The 22,974-nt window shown below is 39.6% G+C and overlaps 1 protein-coding gene across 1 annotated transcript in view; it reads left to right on the forward strand.

Moving 5' to 3' along the window:
• Positions 1–3,957: 3,957 nt before the first annotated feature.
• Positions 3,958–22,974, forward strand: part of LOC143352446 (uncharacterized) — a 112,804-nt gene continuing 93,787 nt past the window's right edge. Inside the window, exon 1 of the mRNA XM_076784943.1 lies at positions 3,958–5,312. Within this exon, the coding sequence (XP_076641058.1) occupies positions 5,223–5,312 (90 nt within the window). The 5' untranslated portion in view covers positions 3,958–5,222. The remainder of the gene's footprint in view (positions 5,313–22,974) is intronic.

Below are 22,974 nucleotides of genomic sequence, written 5' to 3' on the forward strand. Positions count from 1 at the left end.
AAACGAATCAGGCAGAAGGCTCTGATTCTTTCAAAGAGAGAAACAAAACCGAACCAGAGCAGAAGGCTCTGGATCGAGGGTGACGCGACGCGTACAATGCTTGCAAGCTATCTGCCGACCAGTACGGTATCCGACGCTTCCTCACAGAGAACGACGGCCAGGGACGCCTCCACCGTACGGTAGAACTACCTTCCCCAACTACCCGCCACGAGCAACGCTGGCGCAACAAGGCGACGAAGAGACTTACGGACGAAGGATCCCCTGCTCCCGGCGCGAGCCACGCCAGCGTTGACATGACTTAGGCAGACATTTTACGAAAGAAGGGTTCTACCTGGCGAGTACTGCTCCCTGACCATCAATTCTCTATGCATCCACGCCGAATATCGCAACTGGACCGGTTCAAAACTTGCAAGCAAGGTCCGACACAGCAGGAGACTGTGTCGGAGTTGACAATCGAGTCGAGCAAAGTCAAGTTAGGGCAAAAATTACTCGACGTACATACAATACTAACAAACAAGCTTAATAACTAACGCACGAACTTAAGTCGAGCAATTATTGTGAGCAAAAAAAGAACTAAGTCTAACAAGTCTCTGAATAATGACAGAGAAAATAAAAATGGAGCACAAGGCTCAGATTTACGAAAAAAAAAAAAAAAAAATGAAAGAAGCGAACCAGAGCAGAAGGCTCTGGTTCGAGAGTGACGCTACCAACTGCAAATCAACAAGCGAAACTAACAAAGTGATTCTAACACAATAATTGCTCGAGAACTAATACGAACTTATAAATAATGTGATGTCTTCTTACTATTGGTTGTCTTCGTGCGACGATGATCTTGCTGAACTGTTGTGATTTAACTGGAACAGTCTAATAATAATTAGACACAAAATGAAGGAACACCGAAGTAATCAATGAAGAAACGATGACCTCGTACACAAGTACAGCCTACCTACCACGCACAAGAGTGCGAATCTAACTGGCTCACGAGAGCCAACCTAAGACCAGCTCACGAGAGCCAAGCTAACCCCGTACACGAGTACGGCCTACCTAATATGCACAAGAGTGCGAATTTGACCGGCTCACGAGAGCCAAACTAACCCCGTACACGAGTACGGCCTACCTAATATGCACAAGAGTGCAAATCTAACCGGCTCACGAGAGCCAAACTATCCCCGTACACGAGTACGGCCTACCTAATATGCACAAGAGTGCGAATCTAACCGGCTCAAGAGAGCCAAACTAACCTCGTACACAAGTACGGCCTAACCGACAAGAAACCAAGAAGAGTAGATGAAGTCAGAACTTCAATCTACTGAGGTGGCGCTTCGGGTCGCCCCGGGTTCGCCAATACCCGTACTCACCCACAGCAGTGAGCCCCTGAGGGACCTCCGTTCGGAGGAATACCAATTTTAAATCAGATAAATAAATTTTAAAAGAGGAACTTTTGAAAGTCCAGAAATAATTTTTAATTGAAAAGTTGAACAATTTTAATCAAGAATAAATATAGGGAAATTAAAACGCAACAACCTACAAGCTTGGGTCGCCCCGGGTTCGCTAATACCCGTACTCACCCACGGCCCGGCCCGTGAGTGAGTCCCTAAGGGACCTCCATTCGGAGGAATACCAATTTTAAATCAGATAAATAAATTTTAGAAGAGGAACTTTTGAAAGTTCAGAAGTAATGCTTAATTGGAAAGATGATCAATTTCAATAAAAAATAAATGTAACGAAATTAGGAAGCAACAAACAACAAGCTAGTGTCGCCCCGGGTTCGCTAATACCCGTACTCACTCACGGTCCGGCCCGTGAGTGAGCCCCTGAGGGACCTCCGATCGGAGGAATACCAATTTTATGTCATAAATATAATATAATATAATAAAATTTCCAAATACCAATTTTATGTCAAAAATATAATATAATATAATTTCATGAAAAGAAACTTGTGAAAAATTCCGAAGCAAATTCGAATTAAAAATACAGAAATAATAATTGACGGCGTTCGTTGAATCAACACGTATTCCAAAACAGAAAATGTATATTTGTGTTGTTACTTACCAGCTGCTGAAAGTTGACCAAGGTGAGCGGAGACGGCTTCCAGGAACCGCGGGCCGACCGCGAGCCAGCTTAAGGCGGGCCAGGGTTAACTAGTGATGTCCACTGCAGCTCTGGAGAATCCCTGGTCCACTCGAGGGTAGGCGAGGGTAGGCCAGGGTGGTCAGGGTGGGCCAGGGCAGCTCTGGAGAACCTCTGGTCAACTCCAAGGTCCTTCGTCCTTCTGGTCCCGGAGCCCTCCCGCTCCCTCCTGAGTGCGCACCACGACTGACGGACTGAGCGCGACCGCCGAGATCAGCTGCGCGGTGCGCGGTGCGCAACTCCCCCACCCCAAACTAACTTCGCTAGATTTCAATCGCCGCGATAGTAATTATTGGTAAATTTGTTATTTCTGGCTGCTTAATGTTTATAACAATCTCTTTTGGTAATGGTATCAACAAGCAATCCCTTGACCATCTTGCCATCTAATTTTTTAGTAAAAATACCTAATAGAACTCGAGATACAGAGTAACTTTTGAACCATGAATATTCGCACGCATTAATTTATCGAACACAATTCACTGGTAAATTGATTATTTCTAGCTGGTCAATGTTTATAACAATTCTTTTTGCCAACTATGTAGACAAGCACTCCCTTGACCATCTTGGAATCTAATTTTTTAGCAAAAGTAATTGATAGAACTCATGATACAGAATAACTTTTGAACCATGAATATTTGCACCCATTAAATTATCGAACGCAATAGACTGATAAATTTCTTATTTCTGGCTGTGTAATGTTTACAACAACTTCTTTTTTCCAATGATGTCGACAAGCATTCCTTTTTGACCATGTAGCCATCTAATTTCTTAGAAAAGGTAGGTAATAGAATTCAAGGTACAGAATAACTTTTAAACCATGAACATTCTCACAGTATTTTATGTCGTGCGACACGAAACAGCATAAGATGAGATGACTGAACTGGCCTATTCTTACATCTCGTCTGTAATATTAGTTCCACAATATTAGTTCCAACCGATACGGTAGGATGTGACACAAAAATGGTAATGGGGGTTGAATAAATCCGCTTCGAATAAAAAAAATTATCTTTTTTCGTCGGATAAATTCTCGTCGAATAAAATTATTTATTCGATACTCGTCGAATAAAGATACTTTTTTTATTCGAACCCTTGAATAAGGAAATAAAAATTTTTTTATCTTTTATTCGTTATTCGAAATTTTTATTTAGATAAATATTTTGCCCAACTCTGGTCGGAGAATGTAACATTTGATAATCGATATGGGTCCGTGATGATTCACCTTCTCACCGACGAGAATTTCCTTAGTGGTCTTCTACACCGACGAAATACCGTCGTTGGCCTTCTGTTTCTTACTCCAGCCAAAATCTATCCTAGAGGGCGGTAGAAAACACCGCATGTTTCGAGCGACACATTCTCCCGTAAGGCTGGCGCAGTCTTTCTAAATATCTCGTCGGTGGTTCTGTCATGATTCGACTTCTTACCGACAAGAATTTCCTTAGTGGCCTTCTGCACCGACGAGATACCGTCGGTGACCTTCAGTTTCTTACTCCAGCCACAATATATCCTAGAGGGCGTTAGAAAACACCAAATTATTCGAGTGACACGATCTCCCGTAAGGCTGGCAGTATCTCGTCGGTGACCAGGTCACTTCTGTCGAGAAAGCCACTGATTTTTATGAGAGAGTAAGAGAGACAGAGAATTCGAAAAATTTGTGTCTCGAAACAAATGTCCTTCATACACTTATAGCAAACATTTTTTATATTACTATATTGAGACGTAATATTATAGCATAAATAGACTAAGCGTTTCTTACAATATACCATATTACATAAACATTACAGTATAACAACTGAATTTGAAAATATAAATTTAATACGTCACAGGCTTCACAATTGATTTCTGTTGAATTAATTAACTGTATTATAGGTGTGCCGATATCTACAAGTGTATGGGTGACGCAGCAGTCGACGCATTCAAGTATTACAGCAAATTACTTGTTGGTTATCTATATAGCCCTGCGCCAACTACTTTCGTTAAACGTTTGTTGACCGAATAATCGGGGAGCTAATTAACGAAACAGAAACGTCATTGTCACGCGATGCTAGACGAAGGATCATAACTACAACCAAGACTTCGATGAATTATTGAATGCCCTGTGCACAGAGCATACAGAGTTCATATACAAACACCCTGCGTGAGTCTGTTTTCGAACTACAATCATTTATTTCGTGTTGCAGCAATCTTCTTCAGGTCAGACTTCGATAATCTATGATGAGACAGATTTATGCTTGTGTCGAAATTGAACGCTTCGAGCAATTCTTTGAAACTAGGTCTAATGTATGATCATTGCAACACAGAACAAACTATAATTCTTAATCAAGATCCCACAGGGTATACGTTTGTATGAACTTGTTTAGCGTGCTTCGACCCTTTCGTAGATTATCGAACGAGGAAAACATGTTCGTCTTAATTCGAAGCTATAGGTAAGGAACCATCGAAACACAGGACAAAATTTGTAACTCTTAAACAAGATCACACAGTATATACATATGTGTCTATGAACTTGTTTAGTGTGCTGAATTCGCCCCATCTTATGTGCAACGCAACACGCTGTTTACATGGATTAAAAAAATGTTCGCGTTAATCAGCTAAAGGAACTGTCGAAGCGGAATAATTTAGTTGTTCGGACCGAAACGACGTCCCGTATCGACTATACTGGGGACCGCGACCCGATTCTGAGGCCGCTGCCTTCGGCGAAGCTCGCACACGTCGCTTCTAGGCGAGTGTCTTCTTCGCCTCGGGTCTCATTGATCTCTTGTCGGCGCGTGCGCGGAACGTTGATCGTGCAGCGGTGATGGACGGGTCGACCAATCAGCGCACGCGATTCCCTGACTTCGCTCGAGTCTCGTGGTCCTCGGCTAGCCGGTTGCCTGTTGTTTTGCACCGTGGCTTTTCTGGCTCGTTCGTTCGTTGATCTGGGTGGCGGAACGCGTGTTGCAAACACCGTTGAACGTCAACGCGCACGACGAGGACGCGAGGCCCGCTCGACGAGCCACGGTCGCAGCACAGACGATATCCTAAGAGACTTCTATTGTCCTTGGCGACAAATATTCAAGCGGATTGTACGCCCCCTTCTTGTCGCTGCAGTCATCATGATACCGTACTCCACGTGCTTGTCTTTCGGGGGCCGTCGCGACGCTCGTCGTTGGGTGGTGCTACACGATGAGTCCTCTCCCTACCCGGTGAGTCGCAGAACGAATACGCACGAGAACGCACGACGCGTCGCTACCGGCCGAAAACAAGTGCCCCCCGGGTTCGATGAACGTCTTCCTCGGTCACCTCAATTTCTAGACTCGTCCCCGTAATTTGCACATGTGCATAGATCTTCATGTCCCCCCGAATCAACCTTTCTTTTCTCGGTCGCATCCCCGTGCCCGATTCTGTTAGTTCGGTGCTTTGTGTTATATAAAACGCTGCCCCGATCCACTGGCAGATGGACGGATACACGGACGCCGATATAGCATGGTGTCAAGTGCAGGCATACCGAGCAAATTTTCACAGTTCATTGAGTATCGGTCATCTTGTCGTAAAATATCACTTAACATCGCTTAAAAATATATACCTTTATGGAATAATAAAAGCGTTATAGTACGAAAACTCGCTGACACAATAATTTCCTTTTTAAGCTTGAATCGTCTGGATAGTCGGCACTATGCTTTTTGAATTCTGATTGTATGTAGCTTTTCTTTTTATTCGCTGTGTTTTCTAAGGAAATTAGTTGGATTGGTGTCGCCGAAATTGAATTGCGTAAAATACCGCGAGTAATAAGCAGATTGAGATTGTTTATGCCTTTAAAATACGTTTAGTGTAAGATATAATCTATGAGCGTATGAATAAGTAAGGAGAAATACAAAAAATATGATGGACGTATACGAATGCATTGAAAATTTTTATACATCAACTGGTATCACCGTTAGATATCGTCCGATGTGAGGGGAGTGTATTCAAATTCACGCCAGCATAACTTTCAACGTGGACGGTGGTTGAATCCCCGGCCTACTTTATTAATAATTTTCCCTGAAACCATGCATTTGTGTGGAAATTCATAGGGTAATGATAATCCCATCGGGCTTAAAAGTAATTGCCTGAAACCTCGCCGTACTTGCAATTAAAAATATGCGAATCTAACTTATAATAGGATATAAACGTAAACAAGCTAAACTCGAATATATGGATCAGCTCTATCGAGCCTCTAGAATGTTCTGATTTTGGTCTTACCAATAACCCAGCATTCTCGAATGAAAATAAAAATAGTTAATTTTTAACTCTGTTTCCATTTCTATTTTCTTCGTAATCGAATTTTTCGTTTCGGTAATTCATTGTTAGACTCGACAATGCATTAATGATGAGAGCATTTGTAGATAGCTATACACCACCGTAGATGATTCATTCGATCACATGCGACACACCGGCGTTTTTCAAGAACTAATTTTCACCGCGTATGCATGAAATGAGTTGTATTCCATGGATACACGTAGTTTCAGAAATCCGCGATGTCGAGAGCGCATGCGCAATCGTGGAACGGTTCATGAATATGGCTTCGGAACTCTGCAGTAGGAACGAAACTCGAAGATTTGTAGAGCACAGGTTCTAGAAGCGGGTAATTCTGAGAAACGGATAGTTATCGAGGGGCCGATGACATACGCGCTTATCACGCCGCTCATCTGTTTATTTTATCCCTGTAGTTGCACATAATTGGAACGATCGAGTCATGAAGATGCGCCTAAAGGCACCCACAGAGCGACCTCTTTTTCCTCGCGTATTCCTAGGGCGTATTTCCCGCGTTCACGAAAAATTGGCCAATGAGAAGACAACGAAGAAGAAATAGGAATTCTCTAGTGTTCTTAGTTCACGCGAACTAGGAACTTATTATTTTATCGTCTTTAACGATACAATAAATTTTAAATGTTTGAATGAATGCCTAGAAGAAGATTATTTCCTTTAAATAATTACCATTTTTTTTGTAGCTGTGCAGATAGATACCTAGACACTCTAGAATGCTATGTTACCATTTAAATTTTTTATGAAACATTTTTATTTCGTATTTTGTGTATTGTTACATTAAAATTGAATGTTTTGCAACATATGTTCCCCCTTTTTTTATTAGAATGAAAAGATAATCGATTGAAGTCTATTGCGAGGAAGTGTATTAAAATTTGTTACTTGTTATTTACAAACTGGACTGAAATATCATGTATTTGCATAATAGACAGTAACGTGTACGTATAGTATGGGTACTTTATTTTCACACGTGCGTATATAGATTTCAAAGTGAAATAAAGGAGTGTACAATAATTTTACAATTTCATTCGTTTTCATTATTAATAATGCTTTGTATGAGATACAAAAAGAACGGATTGTACTAGTCGAATTTCCATCAGAAGTGAGGATCCAATGCTGTTCAAAATTGTTCGCTGAAAAGAAAATCGATGCGTGGCAAAATTTCCATAGAAATTTCTCGTCGCAAACGGGCCACTATAGAGGTTTTTCGTGAAAAGACGTCACTTAGGGGGGAACCGGTATTACGGTGTCGTTCCGTTTAAGATGACACAGCGACCATAATGTCGCATAACATCTAAAGAATTAAATTCTTTTCGTCCTTTACAGTTTAAGTTTTCAGAGAATGTTTTTTTCAACTTATTCTGCGAATTAGTATATTCTGACTATAATTCAAATAATGTATCAAGTTAAAAAGCGCAATCAAAAACTCTATTTTTATATTGCCAGACTATTTTTTAAACATTCAAGTGCGGACAGAGAAATTTTCTGGCAAGCTTGCTCTACTTCGTTTTTGAAGGTTCCAAAGCCGAGCTTACAAAAAAAGTTGTGCATGCATGCAAACAGTACTGTATTATTGTTTTCTCTTCCTTTCAATTGAACCACAGTTAACAAGAATTTTCAATCGAATGGATGACCGACTAAAGCTTCGCAGTATTTTTCGTCAGTTTGGTTCAATAGAATTTCCATTTCCAGGAGTGACGATCGCACCTTCCTATCTGGATTAACTTGTGGAATAAACATTTATTTTCGTTAGGTTGACGGAAAAAGTTAGAACGTATTTTTTCGAAGGTTTTTAAACAATTGCGTGATTTATTCGTGTTGGCTGTTTTGTTCCAGTCAATAAGTGCAATAAATGTAATTAAAAGAGAAATATTTTTACAAAAGAGCTTGCCTTTAGTTCTTTCACCAATTTATATATAAATAATTTTTATATATATACAGGGTGAGTCACCTAACGTTTGCACCTCAAATATCTTTGTTGTTTCTAAAGATACGTAAAATATGGTAAGGACAAAGTTGAATGGTACAATGGGGCTGACACAATGCCATAAAAAAATGTTGTATTTATGTAATTTTTTTAGAGATATTAAAGTCACCATGACTTTTTTAAATGAAACCACCCTTTTTTAAACACCTACAATGATAGTCCCTTTCATTAGGAATTCAGTGACTATATTATTCCAAGGTCATTCAAGGTGAAGGACAGAGAAAACGTATAAGATTTAGAATATGAAAGCAGAATACGTTTATCACGGTTGAGACTTGTAGTAAATAGTAAACATACTATGGTCGTAGTTAAAGTAAAGATACTAAGGTTCTTCAATGTTATTGTTATTCAGCATTCTTACTTACTATCAGTATGTTTCCAAACGCGATTCCGCTATGTCTTATTCGATGACTGAAAAGTGTGATATGATCACGATTTACTGTGAATGTAGACAAAATGCAGTGCTGGCCCGATTACTTTATGAAGAAAGGTACCCCGAGCGTAACACACCTTCTATACAGACTTTCATTAATACGTACAGGTTGTTTCGAAGAACTGGAAGTGTACATGCAAGACAGTGAAATTAATATTTTAGCAGCTATAGCTGTCAATCCTCACGTGAGTACGAGAAAAATTTCCCGGGAAGCAGGCATAAGTCAAAGTAGCGTAATACGAATTCTGGCCCGATATAAATTTCATCCGTTCCACATAACGCTCCATCAAGAATTGCACGGGAATGATTTTCAAAATAGAATTAACTTTTGTCAATGGGGATTGCTTCAAAATCATTCATTTTTTTCTAATGTATTGTTTACGGACGAAACAACATTCACTAATCATGTCTCAATTAATTTACGGAACGCCCATTATTGGTCTGTGGATAATCCGCACTGGCTGCGAGAAATTGATCATCAAAGACAATGGAGTGTAAACGTGTGGTGTGGTATTTTGAACGACAAAGTAATTGGACCATATTTCGAACATTTATAAAATACAGGTATCCTGCTTCCATATTTTAGTTTTATACGTTTTTTCAGTACTTGACCTTGAATGACCTTGGAATAATATAGTCACTGAATTCCTAATGAAATGGACTATCATTGTAGGTGTTTAAAAAAGGGTGGTTTCATTTGAAAAAGTCATGGTGACCTTAATATCTCTAAAAAAATGACATAAATACACAATTTTTTTATGGCATTGTGTCAGCCCCATTGTACCATTCAACTTTGTCCTTACCATATTTTACGTATCTTTAGAAAAAACAAAGATATTTGAGGTGCAAACGTTAGGTGACTCACCCTGTATAAATAATTTATATCCCTACAAAGGCTGTTCGGAATGTTTGGCAGGGTAATTAAAAAGGAAATTAATCAATTGACTTAAAGTGCTTTCAAGATAGCGCCTGTGGTGTCAAACCGTGAGAAGAGGGGATGGAGAGGGTACCATCTTGCCGAAGTGTCTCGGCGTTTACGTTAAAATCTATTTGACACAAGCAAGCCGCTGCACGTTGGTTTTCCTCTTCGATCAGTTATAAATTTCCCCCGTCATACAATACCACAATCGATTGGAATTGCTATGGATATTTTTTAATGGTCTATAGCTCTGAAGACATCGAGGACGACTAATTAGCTTTAACTTCCACTATTCGTCTATCATTCTCACTTTCGCGCGTTTCCCCTTTGGTTCAACCCTTGCTCAGTCGCTTTCTCTTTCTACTTTCTTCCTTTACGTTTTTGCTTACTCTCGTTTGCTCATTTGCTCTCTCTTATCCAAATATCTATCATTTGCTCTTCCTCTCTGTCGTTCTTCTTCTGTTCCCAGAATATGTTCGGACATCATTCACGATTCACTTTCCATGTTTTCTATACAATAATTGTCTGTAATGTAGTTTTACTTTGAAGTCGCACATTTATCGTTTGCACTTTCAAGCCTGACTTTATTATTCCGTCATCTGTCTTTTTAACTGAAATTATGTACCCTTCAAATCCAGTTGCTGTATTTTCTTTGCGCACAACTCCTACAGCATAAAGTGCCAAAACTGAATACACATGTCATTTTTTTTTAATGACTATTCTGCGGATCTATATGCAAAATCAAAATGTCGTGAATCAATCGAAAGATACGGAAGCTGGGTAAAAATGTATTTTTTCGATTGACAATTTTAATATTCTCGAGTTGTTTTAATGCTTCTGCTGCTTTAAGATTCGCTTGCTAATTTTTTCTTGTGAACGCATAAAATCCGCACTTTATTCATGATTTTTCTCCGAGTAAAAGACGAGACTGTGAATACAGATTGACAAGAAATTAATTTCACCTATTGACACGATCCCATTTCCGAAGCACGTTTTCGAAGCGGCATCCCCGCGACATCTTTGAGGGAGCTGTCGAGCAACACACAGAACAGCCACTAAAGGAAATTGATGGCCTATAAGGATACGAAACTGCCTCGTTAGACCCGATTCCATCTTGGCCGAAACGATAACTTTAAATTGTAAATCAACGGAGATTATGAATGTATTTACATGGATGAATATTAAACAGAAGCCAAGCTCGGCCGGCGAATGTTTCAAACAAAGCCGTTGACGAGGTTTTAATTTAGTTCTTACGTCTGCGCGTCGATGAGATTCGATTTCGTTGCTCCCGCCGCGCCGCACAGTGGGCAATTGGGACAAAATCGGATTCAAAATCAAGGAACTTTCGATAGGAATGAGGTAGAGCGATGAAATTTTTTTTAAATGAAAGCTGAAACTTATTAGAATATGGGAAAAATAGAGAGATTGTGGTCCGAACGTTTTTTAACCTCGAGAAAATTCGTTAAACTTGCACAATTTCAAGAAAATTATGGTTTTTCCAATACCACGCACGGAAAAAAATTTTTTTTAACATGCTATACATCATTTCCCATAGATTTTTTCACGCTGATTTCAAATCTGGTCTCAAAATTTGTCTACGACCTCAGGATTTTGCAAAAAATAGATTTTTGTGACAAAAACTAATGAAGTCATTTTTTCGTTGAAATGATTGGATGGTAATAATCTCCCTATTTTCCCATATTCTACAAAGTTTCAGCTTTCATTTAAAAAAAATTTCATCGCTCTACCTCATTTCTATCGAAAGTTCTTTGATTTTGAATCCGATTTCGTCCAAATTGATCACTGTATGCCGCGTGCCGCACAATGGGCAATTTGGACGAAATCGGATTCAAAATCACGGAACTTTAGATAGGAATGAGGTAGAGCGATGAAATTTTTTTTAAATGAAAGCTGAAACTTTGTAGAATATAGGAAAAATGGGGAGATTATTATCATCCAATCATTTCAACGAAAAAATGACTGCATTAGTTTTTGTCACAAAAATCTATCTTTTGCAAAATCCTGAGGTCGTAGACAAATTTTGAGACCAGATTTGAAATCAGCGTGAAAAAATCTATGGGAAATGATGTATAGCATGTTAAAAAAAAATTTTTTGCGCGCGTGGTATTGGCAAAACTAAAATTTTCTGGAATTTGTGCGCGTTTAACGAATTTTCTCGAGGTTAACAAACGTTCGTACCACAATCTCTCTATTTTTCCCATATTCTACAAAGTTACAGCTTTCATTTAAAAAAAATTTCATCGCTCTACCTCATTCCTATCGAAAGTTCCTTGATTTTGAATCCGATTTCGTCCAAATTGATCACTGTATGCCGCGTGCCGCACAATGGGCAATTTGGACGAAATCGGATTCAAAATCACGGAACTTTAGATAGGAATGAGGTAGAGCGATGAAATTTTTTTTAAATGAAAGCTGAAACTTTGTAGAATATAGGAAAAATGGGGAGATTATTATCATCCAATCATTTCAACGAAAAAATGACTGCATTAGTTTTTGTCACAAAAATCTATCTTTTGCAAAATCCTGAGGTCGTAGACAAATTTTGAGACCAGATTTGAAATCAGCGTGAAAAAATCTATGGGAAATGATGTATAGCATGTTAAAAAAAAATTTTTTGCGCGCGTGGTATTGGCAAAACTAAAATTTTCTGGAATTTGTGCGCGTTTAACGAATTTTCTCGAGGTTAACAAACGTTCGTACCACAATCTCTCTATTTTTCCCATATTCTACAAAGTTACAGCTTTCATTTAAAAAAAATTTCATCGCTCTACCTCATTCCTATCGAAAGTTCCTTGATTTTGAATCCGATTTTGTCCAAATTGCCCACTGTGCGCCGCAGCACTTTCTTCGGACTTTTGCCGTGCGCGGCCATTTGTTCGTTGCGCGGCAATTAGGCACGCAATCATACACGCCCGGTCAGATGTAATTAAAAAGACGTTCGAACACTCGTTCCGAGCAATTTCAATTACTGTCTATCGCTAGAGCGCGCGTCCGATCGGCTGGGAACTTCCGAGAAAAAATTAAAAGTTCTAACAAAAACGTTTAATTTCCCCGTACTTTGCCGCACGGAACGTGTTCTTAAGTGGTGGAACACGCGGCACCGTGCTAAACCCGAAGGGCTGCTCCAGTTCTCTGTTTGTTTTCATAATCGTCTCTCGTATTTGAATGTCCGAGCACCAGTGAAAGCATTGTTTTAAACGCGAGCGTACGTATCAACCGCAGAAAAAATTTGTCGCGTGTCGAACCGCGCGACGAAGACGTCATTCCGAGCATTCGATGCTGCATACACCTCTGGCGAAGAGCGTTCGATCGAGATCGAACGATCATCATTGTAATTATTAAAAGCAAGCGAAACGATAAAAATCGTCGTATACGAAGAAAATATTAACATGGAAATAAATATGTCTGCTTTCTTTTTCTTTTTCTTTTTTTAGTTCAATCATACCGAAGAATTGCAGACATTTTTTTTAGGCAATCTCTCTATCGGCATTGTTATCGTTCGAGGTGATATTAAGCGTTCTAATTTTTTGGCAACTTTCACTTGACGGTGGACAGTGAACTGTTGCAATATTTGCAAATAAATGCAAAATTTTCCGAGTCTATTGTAGGAAAGAGAAATTAAGCGAAGTGGCGTTCCTTCTTTTAATAGTTTTGATCAACCGAAGAGAATTCGGAAATTCTAATGTCTTCACAGTTTGGTATTTTACCTGGCCGATTCTATCGTAAATGCATAAAATCCGCCGTTTAGTTATTAGGAATGATCGGAAACCTTTTTTTTCTGAAGCTTCGGGTATTTTAATATCCTTATGTTTTCAACGAATTTGGACTATTTTCTGGCAGCACACGCACGTACAATACGTTCTATTTACCGAAGAATCGGAGAAATATGTCCGGCTCTGAGTACCACTTACCAGCGTATCACAATTCCCTCATCTACTCGTGCTGTGTACGTGGTTGAAACGAGTTTACGTGGCGTTGCCATTTGCTGCTAATGCGTTTTTAGACTCTGCGGCACGTAACCCCGTAAAGAAGCCACAGGGGTGCCATACAATGGGGCTATAGAGGAATTTATGGAGTTGCAGAAAGAGAGTGGGGAAAACAAAGCGAGCGGGACAGAGCGAGGACCGTAAAGGAGAAAGGGTGAGAATCGCGAGGGTGCCACTTTCGCGTCGATCGACGGCGACGTTAAAATCTTTCATTAAACGCGATTGATTGTACCCTAACTTTTCCTGCCCTGTGATATCGCGTCGGACTCGTCACGAACATTTCGAACGACATTAACACTGACAAACTAGAAACCTCAACAATTCCATAAAATCAAAGTAAGTTATTGAATAAAATAAAAATTGAAAAATATTAAATGTATGATATTGAGTAGTCCTCCAACTTTCTTGCATTTTACAGATCCTAATAAAAAAATTCATTTTAAAACATATGGGTGACATGGCAGTCAACGTGTTAAATATAAATTATCGTCTATCTTTCTCAAATTGGAATACACCTTTATCGCTGTCGACACTTGGTGGAAATTTTGAACGAACAAGTTTTGTCTGTGCTTTAGAAAATGATTAACGACAGAGAAATTGTAATCAGCCTAGCCGTGAAAGAAATTGCAAGCGGCTCAATGTAGTATGATCGAAGAGTTTGGAATTTGCGTCGCAAGCGAGAGAGCGTTTTCAGAAACTTTCCATACGCAGCATTTGAAAAACTGATTCGAATAACTTTCGCAATTAATTTTCGTATCTGCAGTAAGGTCGTTCCCTACCCATTTTTCAAACTTGCTCAATCGGGAAATAATTAACGAACGAAGGGCCACACACACACACACACACCCGCGCGACAGAAACAGACAACGATTAAAAGCAAGCGCAATGCAATTTCGTTCACTGGAATGGTAAAATGTTTTAGTTAACGGGAACGAGACTGCAATTTCTGTCTGAGACTTGAACAATGTGTATTAGTCAATGAACAACACGGAAGCTATTAAAAATAAACAGATTCTTTTTTTCGTGACAATAGAAAAACTATGTTATATGCAATTTCTAGGGAACAAATTTCATATTTCATTTTCACTTTTCTGGTAAAAAATCATTTAGATATAGTTGTGAATATTTCCGACATTTCTGGTTGCATAAAAGAAAGATTCATCATGTTCATCATTTTCATGATTCATTTTGTGCATTTATGACGAAAATGAGCTGGTGCAATTTAAGATAGCGGACAAACTAAAAGTATTCAAAAACGTCGATATATTATTTCGAATTTACTACGGTCATTAAAGAAAAAAAAAAAGAAATTTTAATGTGTTCTTGCAATTGATGCGGATAATTTTGATTTTGCATAAAGACCCGCATTCCATCCTGTTCAGTCGTAATTATTGCATTCTATACTGTTCTATACCGGGTGTTTCCGAAATCGTAGCACCAGCGGCCGGTTGGCGATTCTAATTGCAGACTCAAATCGAAAAAACTATTTTTTCGTTCAACGCCTCGTTTTCGAGAAAACTCGAAAAATGCTCGAGTATCTGCACGAAGTAGATCCAGTCGGCCATAACCAGACGCATCAGCCGATTCGAATCTAATAGCGCGCGTGCTCGTCGAACGTTCGAACTCGGAAAGGAAAAAATATTATCACGTTTTTCCAACTTGTACCACGATTTCGGAAACATCCTGTGTGATTAGACGACTCGAATATCACGAAACGATACACGAAAACAGCAGACATTTACCCTGCACATTCGAGGCGCGATGATTGTCGCGAGTCTCATCGTTCGCGGGACGTGTTCCGCAAATTTTCAACGTCGCGTGTCAATAAAGCTGTGCTTACGGCGTCGATTTCAAGTGCAGATTTCACATTCGCGGCGTGGAATGACGCGTCAGACGGTGGAGCTGGCTCGCGCGGCAGCACAACTCGGGCACGGTGTTCCGATCTAAATTCGCCGGAACGCGACAGCTTGAGGAATGGTTCCGAACACGTTTGTGCGGACGCCAAAATTCCTCTTGGAGTGCGTGAGATCGTTTCGCGGACAATTTAGTTGATGGTGACTGCGCCCTCGGCCGCGGCACCCTCAGGTACGATCCGTGGGGTCCTCGGAGACTCCGAGGTCGGTCCTGCCTATTAGTAAATATTACTTAACATTATTACCTGTCATCTGACGTCATTGTCGGCGGACTAACGAACGAGGACACAGTCGGGCCGGTTGCGTGTTGCAGTTTCCCCGTACCATCGTTCCAGTTGCCATCGATTCGTATCGCATTTCGGATCGCTTCATTGACAACTAGTTTCTAATTGTCGGAAATCACCGTATCAACAGGTAGACGCCGCGATTTCATCGGGGATATTTAATTAACGCGCGTCGTACGTGTTACGCGCGTGTACACCGTAATTAGTCAAACATTCTTTAATCCTTAAGCGAACCTTGCAAACGAACTTTAATTTTTACGTGGCTGACGGAATTATTTGTCCAGGTTTTAAAAGGAATCTTTACGTTAATTTATTCATTGTACCAAATTTGATTAGGATCTGTAACATGCAAGGAAGTTGAAGGACTACTCAATATCATGCATTTAATTTTTTCAATTTTTATTTCATTAAATAACACTGAATTTATGGAATTTTTGAAGTTTCTAGTTTGGCAGTCCGTGTTAAAAATGCAATGATTTAAATTGCAAAGACACTTTTTGTATTGCTTTTTGCTTTGCACTTCACGAAAACAATCGTAACGTTCACTTTTGATACTGTTTCGTATATCTACACATTATATGCAACCTAATTAAATTATATTTAATATTATATTTATATTTAGTAGTCATCTCCATCGAAATGGTAAATAGAAGTGAGACAGTAAAATTTCATCTTGGTCCATAAATACTGATATTATTAATAGTTGCACATTAAATAATAATTAGCATAAATTGGAGCTCCATCGGCCCCGATAGTTCGCTTCAGGGTTGAAACGAAATTATTCCTATAAAATTGAGGTTCATTGGACTCGGGTTTTTTTCCAGGACCTACGTAAATTAGTTTAGTAAATTCGCAGTGAATAAATGTTGAAAAATCGCAATTGGTATTGCGAAGAAAAATACATAGTGAAGATCGGTACGATTACAACACGTATTGATCCATATGGCTTCTCGAGAAACGATTAAATCAGTTCGATCCAATTTACGTGGATCTCCATCCAAGTTAATTCAGGTGAATTTCGATATTTAGACAAATATATGAAACCATAATGTGACCTGTAAACCCTCATTAATCATGTGGAACAATTTCTCAGCCTGGCGTAGACTATCAAAAGCGTAATTGTCAACCGACATGCTTTCTTCTCAGAGGATTTTCTGATTAAAGGAGGATAATTAATTGACCTTCGTTCAACCGAGATTCACTGCACTTGCACTTCAGTTCCGCCTCTTTTATAGGTTAAGCAGCAGGTCAGAGAAATAAAAATAATCCATAGAAACTTCGCACGTAGACGGCGAAAGTTCAAAGGTTTATAAAATGCATGGTCATTTTAAATTCGCGGGTTAAACGCATTCTGAATACTAGAAAACAGAAATGGAAATCGACGTTACCAGATCAATCAATGCGATCGATCCGTCCGCGCTCTACGGAGCGACACGTGCTTAATGAATAAAAAAAAAAAAAAGAGAAACCGATTTCCGAAGAGAGTCAGGTCTACAAGTGGTTTTAATCCATCAGTTAATCAAGCATCTCCGTAAACGTTGTCCTCCGTATCGTTTCTGGTGCGACACACTCTCTTTCACGCGAACCGTCTTAACTCCGTTTGTTCAGAAAACAATCTAAGTTTAGCATAGCCTTCTAAATGCGTCGCGGATCGTGGACAACTATCTTAACTCGTCTCGCGTACCCAACAAACACCACCCTTTTTCTATTTCGATGATCGTGTCCCTAACGATGTTACACTGAACGTCCCACGCGACGTAAATAATTCAGATTCGACACCGGAAATCCGTGAGACTGAGTTCGTATAATTGTTCGCGCGACACAGACAGACCCTCGCCGCTGAATTATAGAATTTGTCAGGTCGACGTCGGCCGTATGTGGCTGACACAATCCGCCCCGTTAATTCCTATAAATTCGTTTCGTTGCACATATAATTTGGCTGTACGGAATTTCGTTCGGATTCGTGGAATTCGAAAGGATTAAAATCACTGCGATCAGTTTTACCATCGATTTTGCAGTTACGGCCCTATCGAGTACGTTATCATGCCTTTGTGACGTTTTTTGAGTGAACGCGTTGATAATAAGAATAAGTTTCGAAATAGCGAGCAAATGTCTGCTGTCTCTCCTAAATAAGGCCAGACAAAACATTCGTGTGAATGTTGATCGACAGCTTGTATATTGGGCTGTCCAGTTTTCCGTTTTTCTTATGCAAATATTAATGGTGAAGTTTTTTTATCCTGCCACCTTTTTCCCTGCAGCTCGTAACGTGTTCTCCTCTTTCGTCCTAAAAATACGTAGCCTCGCGTTTAGACATTTTCCACGCACTACACGTCAATTTCACCTGCTCGAAAGAGTTCGAGAAAACTCATTTAGACTTTGATTATACTCGCGATTCAACAGAAATGATAAATATTATTTATTCTGTTCCAATAAGACAAATGTCGTTCGATTAACTAATGGTACTTTACCGACGGCAATATCGTCATTCGTGTGACTGTACATGCAGTTAGATTATAAATAGGTGTAATTAAATTCGTGACAAACGAGTCCTCCGAGAGGATAACGCAGAGGCGGAAAAGTGACAGTTTACGTGGTCAAGGAATTTGAAAATTGCAATCCGTCCTACTGCTGAGCGTATGCTAGTGTATTATTAGGATTGCGGTGTGACAGGCTGACCAGCATCAGTGGCTTCGGTGAATTATTCGTGTTTCTGCTTACTAATCGCGCGGACTCACGACTGTGATATTACGAAAAGCCTTTAACACCGAAATTTGAATATTTGAAACGAAACGCCATGAGAACGCACCACTGCAGTACTCAATTAATAATTTCTAAGCATTAAATGGAAGTGAGTCCATCACTGATATCAATTTGTATTTACACAGTATTTGTAGCCCGGTACATACTCGTTCATTTTTAAAAGATCAATTATCCTGCTGATATTTTGCTCTTGATTGAAAGCTTCGGTTAATTTTCAATTTTACACAGTAATATAAAGTTTCTCCTTGGTATTTTTAAAAATGATATTTGTGTATTTCACAGAGTTGACGTTTTAATATGTCTTTACGTCTCGGGGCCATTGCTATAATTGAATTCTACATCGCTATAATATCGTGGCTTTGTCGCTCCAGAATGGAAGGTTTACATCGGAAAAGAAGCTTCCTTGCTCGTCCTCATGCATTGTTCTGGGTTTCAGCTAGTATCAGCTTTTATCTAAAAATTGCTAAAAGTCCCATAGCCTTAGCATACATGGCTCGCAGATGTCCGGAAATTCCACTCCGTTCGGTTGACAACGGTAGAACAGGTTAATCCTGCTACAATTCTCAAATTCTACAGTTTTCAAAAAAATAGCTTCCTTAAAAATTTCGTTCCTCCGTTCACTCGAAAAATAAAAATTTCTTTCGTAATCATCGATCAAACTTTACTCACAACGGTAGAGACGCTGTTCTATACATTTTTCTTGCGGAGGTAAAAATCAAGATGTGGTAAGGAAATATGATTTCAAAGCTTGATATGCTTTAAACAAATTATAATTGTAATTTTAGCTAGTGTAACACCTTAGACAAACACGAACGAGAATATAAATCATTTATTTCATTCTTTGTTTAGCTAACGATCTTTGTGTCGCGATAGTTGATGAATAGACTGCAGACCTTTTTGTAAAAGAAAATTTTTCTCTCAATATCAAGTGATCGGAGCAAAGCTGACAATAATATATTGATTAATAAATTCTATTTAACTATCGAGAAAAATGAGCTTGGAGCAGCGTCGCCAGATGAGGGGAGGGAGCGCGAATCTTCCTGCAGGAAGACATTTTAATTTATTAATAAAAAGTATTTTTTTTGTAAGTATGAATGTTTTTATCCCATTGTAATCTACAAACCAGGAGGTTATGTGTGGAACACAATATCTGACAAATGGCCGCCTCGTCCTTGTTTGCAAACTCTTTTGACGAAATTTTCGATTACGTTTTGGCATAATTGCGGACTGATTTCTGCAATGCTGCATTCAATTGCTTCCTTGAGCTCTGGAATGGTCTGTGGATCATTGTCATACACTTTTCCTTTCAGAAAACCCCAAAGAAAAAAGTCCAATGGCGTCAAATCGCACGATCTTGGTGGCCAATTCGCATCGCCGCGGCGCGAGGTGACCCGACCAGGAAACTTCGTCTGCAGTAACCGCATTGTTTCGCCCGCAGTGTGGCATCTTGTTGGAAGAATATGTCTTCCAAGTCCATGCAGTTCAATTGATTCCATAAAAAGTTGGTTGTCATGTCACGATAACGAACACCAGTGACGGTAACCGCATTTCCAGTAGCATTCTCAAAAAAGTACGGCCCAATCACTCCTCCAATCCAAAATCCGCACCAAACAGTGACCCGTGGTGGATGCATGTGAAGCTGTTGAATCATTTGTGGATTTTCGGTCCCCCAAATTCATCACTCATCGCTGAAAATGATTTTGCGCGATGGTGCGTTATAATGACCACTATCCGTGCGGTCTTTTCGAACCTTCTCTGCGAAGTTTTCACCATTTTCGTAGTGAATTTTCACCATTTCTATACGTTGCTGGATCGTGTGATTCTCCATGACTAAACCTCAATACTTCCCGATGCCAGTTGTCAAAACTTAGTACTCTATGTTTGCCACAAAAAAAAAAATGGCGCGCAATTTAAAATGCTGTATTTGGGACACCCTTTAGAATCGATAGGTCAGGAACAGACGCACCGGTCTGGACCAATGAATTGTGAATTTTCAAACTTGATCTCCCCGCAAGAAGGAAGAAACGAGATTCTTTCTGTACGACTTATTTGTTCATGTAGATTCACCTCCTTGTACCAACAGATCGGCGACATCCTGCATTAAAAATAATATTCATATGAAATACCCACGATACAAATGGCAATGTCTCGTCTGAACGTAACATGGCGGTCGCCGTTGCAGTTCACAGGAAAAGATAAATATGGCAGAGAGGGGCGAAAAGAGAGAGAGAGAGAGAGAGAGAGAGAGAGAGATGCCTTTGATCTTTCTTTGGCGTCATTGTGTTCATTCTTCTCTCTCCCGGATATCTTCTAGTTCCTGCTCCATTCTGCCCGTCCGTGTATATGAATTTCACGAGCTCGTGTATCCAAATCCAGCGAGCAAGACTTGTGACCGGGTTGTTGGAAAAATGATGTCGTCCGCCGATGACAAAGCGGCGAGACAATGGTCAATGACGCGGGCCGATGGATGGGCGAGTTCAATAATGTCAAGGGAGTGAACTGAAAGCAGGAAATAAATGGCCGCGGATTATAAAACATTGATTTCTCTCTCTCTCTCTCTCTCTCTCTCTCTCTCTCTCTCTCTCTCTCTCTCTCTCTCTCTCTCTGGTTCTGGACGAGCGTTTCTCTAATTGGCATTTAGCCCATTAACGTGGCTTTCTGATCTTCGAAGAAAAGCAGTTTCCTTGTATATAGCCGCAGTTGATCCTGTTATAAGATCGATTTTCACCCAACCATAGCTGATATCTGACGTCGCGTGTTTTCAGATTCTGTCCTTCTTCCTTCTTCTTCTTTTTTCGTCCTCCTCTTCCTTTTTCCGGGCAGCGTCAGCCCTTGTAGAATCGACAAGATATTTTCAGAGGGAAACATGCTGCCTCGAGATAGATAGATAGAGAGAGAGAGAGAGAGAGAGAGAGATTCGGGGAGGACTGCGAATGCGAGCTTACAATGAAAAATATTCGCCCTCAATATGGCGTATTTACCGTGGATAAATGGAATTTCATTGTGCGCCCCCGCGTTGCTTTAGGATTCGGGATGAAACGCAAAACAATTTCTTAGGCGAAAAGCTCCGGGCAAGCTGACAGCGCTAGATTACGCGAAAAAATGCCCCGGGGGATATGCCTGCCCCTGGATTAGAGTCCTAATCGTGTACACTTAATCAAACACTTTTATAACCCCTTGCACTACTGTTTACTTTGTGATTATAATGATTAGAAATTCTTCATCGTTCAGAATTTCATAGCAAAAAAGAAAAGATAGTTTATATTTATTGTATGCCAATATTTTCTCCAAAGGATGTACAGGGTGGTTGGTAACTGGTGGTACAAACGGGAAGGGGGTGATTCTACGCAAAAAAGAAGTCGAGAATATAGAATAAAAATTTTTCGTTTGAGGTTTTGTTTTCGAGAAAATCGAATTTAAAGATCCGTCGGGTTCGCGTGCTTTAGTATGCGCAGGAAGTAGAATTGGTAGGTCATGATCAGACGCAGCAGACAATTCCTATCGAATAACACGCGCATTGGCTGCATTTTCAAACTCAATGTTCTCGAAAACGAAGCTTCGGATGAAAAAATTTCATTCTATATTTTCGACTTCTTTTTTCGCGTCGAATCACCCCCTTTCCGCTTGTACCACCAGTTACCAACCACCCTGTATACATTAACTAGAACAAAATAGTTAACTAGACTGCGGATCTTTATGCAAAATAAAAAATATTTGCATTGATTGCAAGACCCAGGAGCGAAATAAAAATTTCTTTCTTCCTTTAATTATTTTATTAAGCTAAAACCAATACGCTGGTGCCCTTAAATATTTTTAATATCTCCACTGCTTTAAATTGTGCTCACCCATTTTTGTCATAAATGCATATAATCCGCAGTCTATTAATAACATACATATTTATTAGACTCTGTTCAGAATCTTCGTCACGAGTCTGACTCGATATTGTAGGGCAAGGGGTTAACGTCAAAGGAAAGTACATCGATAAAAATTATCATATGTAAAGACTGTATTCGTATGAAAATTAGTTTGACAGTGATTTAAGGAAGAATCACCGAACCACGAATTTTATACACTTTTTACAAAAATATAGTAGATCAAATACAAAACAGTAAAAGCATTTCAAGAACTTTAAAATACTGTATATTTTGTGTTGTTCTCAACATCTGTGTATTGTTTTCAACTCGTTTACAATGTTAAGGAGAGATATAAATGTCTATGTAGCTCCTATGTCATGCAATTAATACAATTTATATTTTAAAT

The sequence above is a fragment of the Halictus rubicundus genome, chromosome 3 (assembly GCF_050948215.1).
Source record: "Halictus rubicundus isolate RS-2024b chromosome 3, iyHalRubi1_principal, whole genome shotgun sequence".
In the NCBI taxonomy this organism is placed as follows: domain Eukaryota; kingdom Metazoa; phylum Arthropoda; class Insecta; order Hymenoptera; family Halictidae; genus Halictus; species Halictus rubicundus.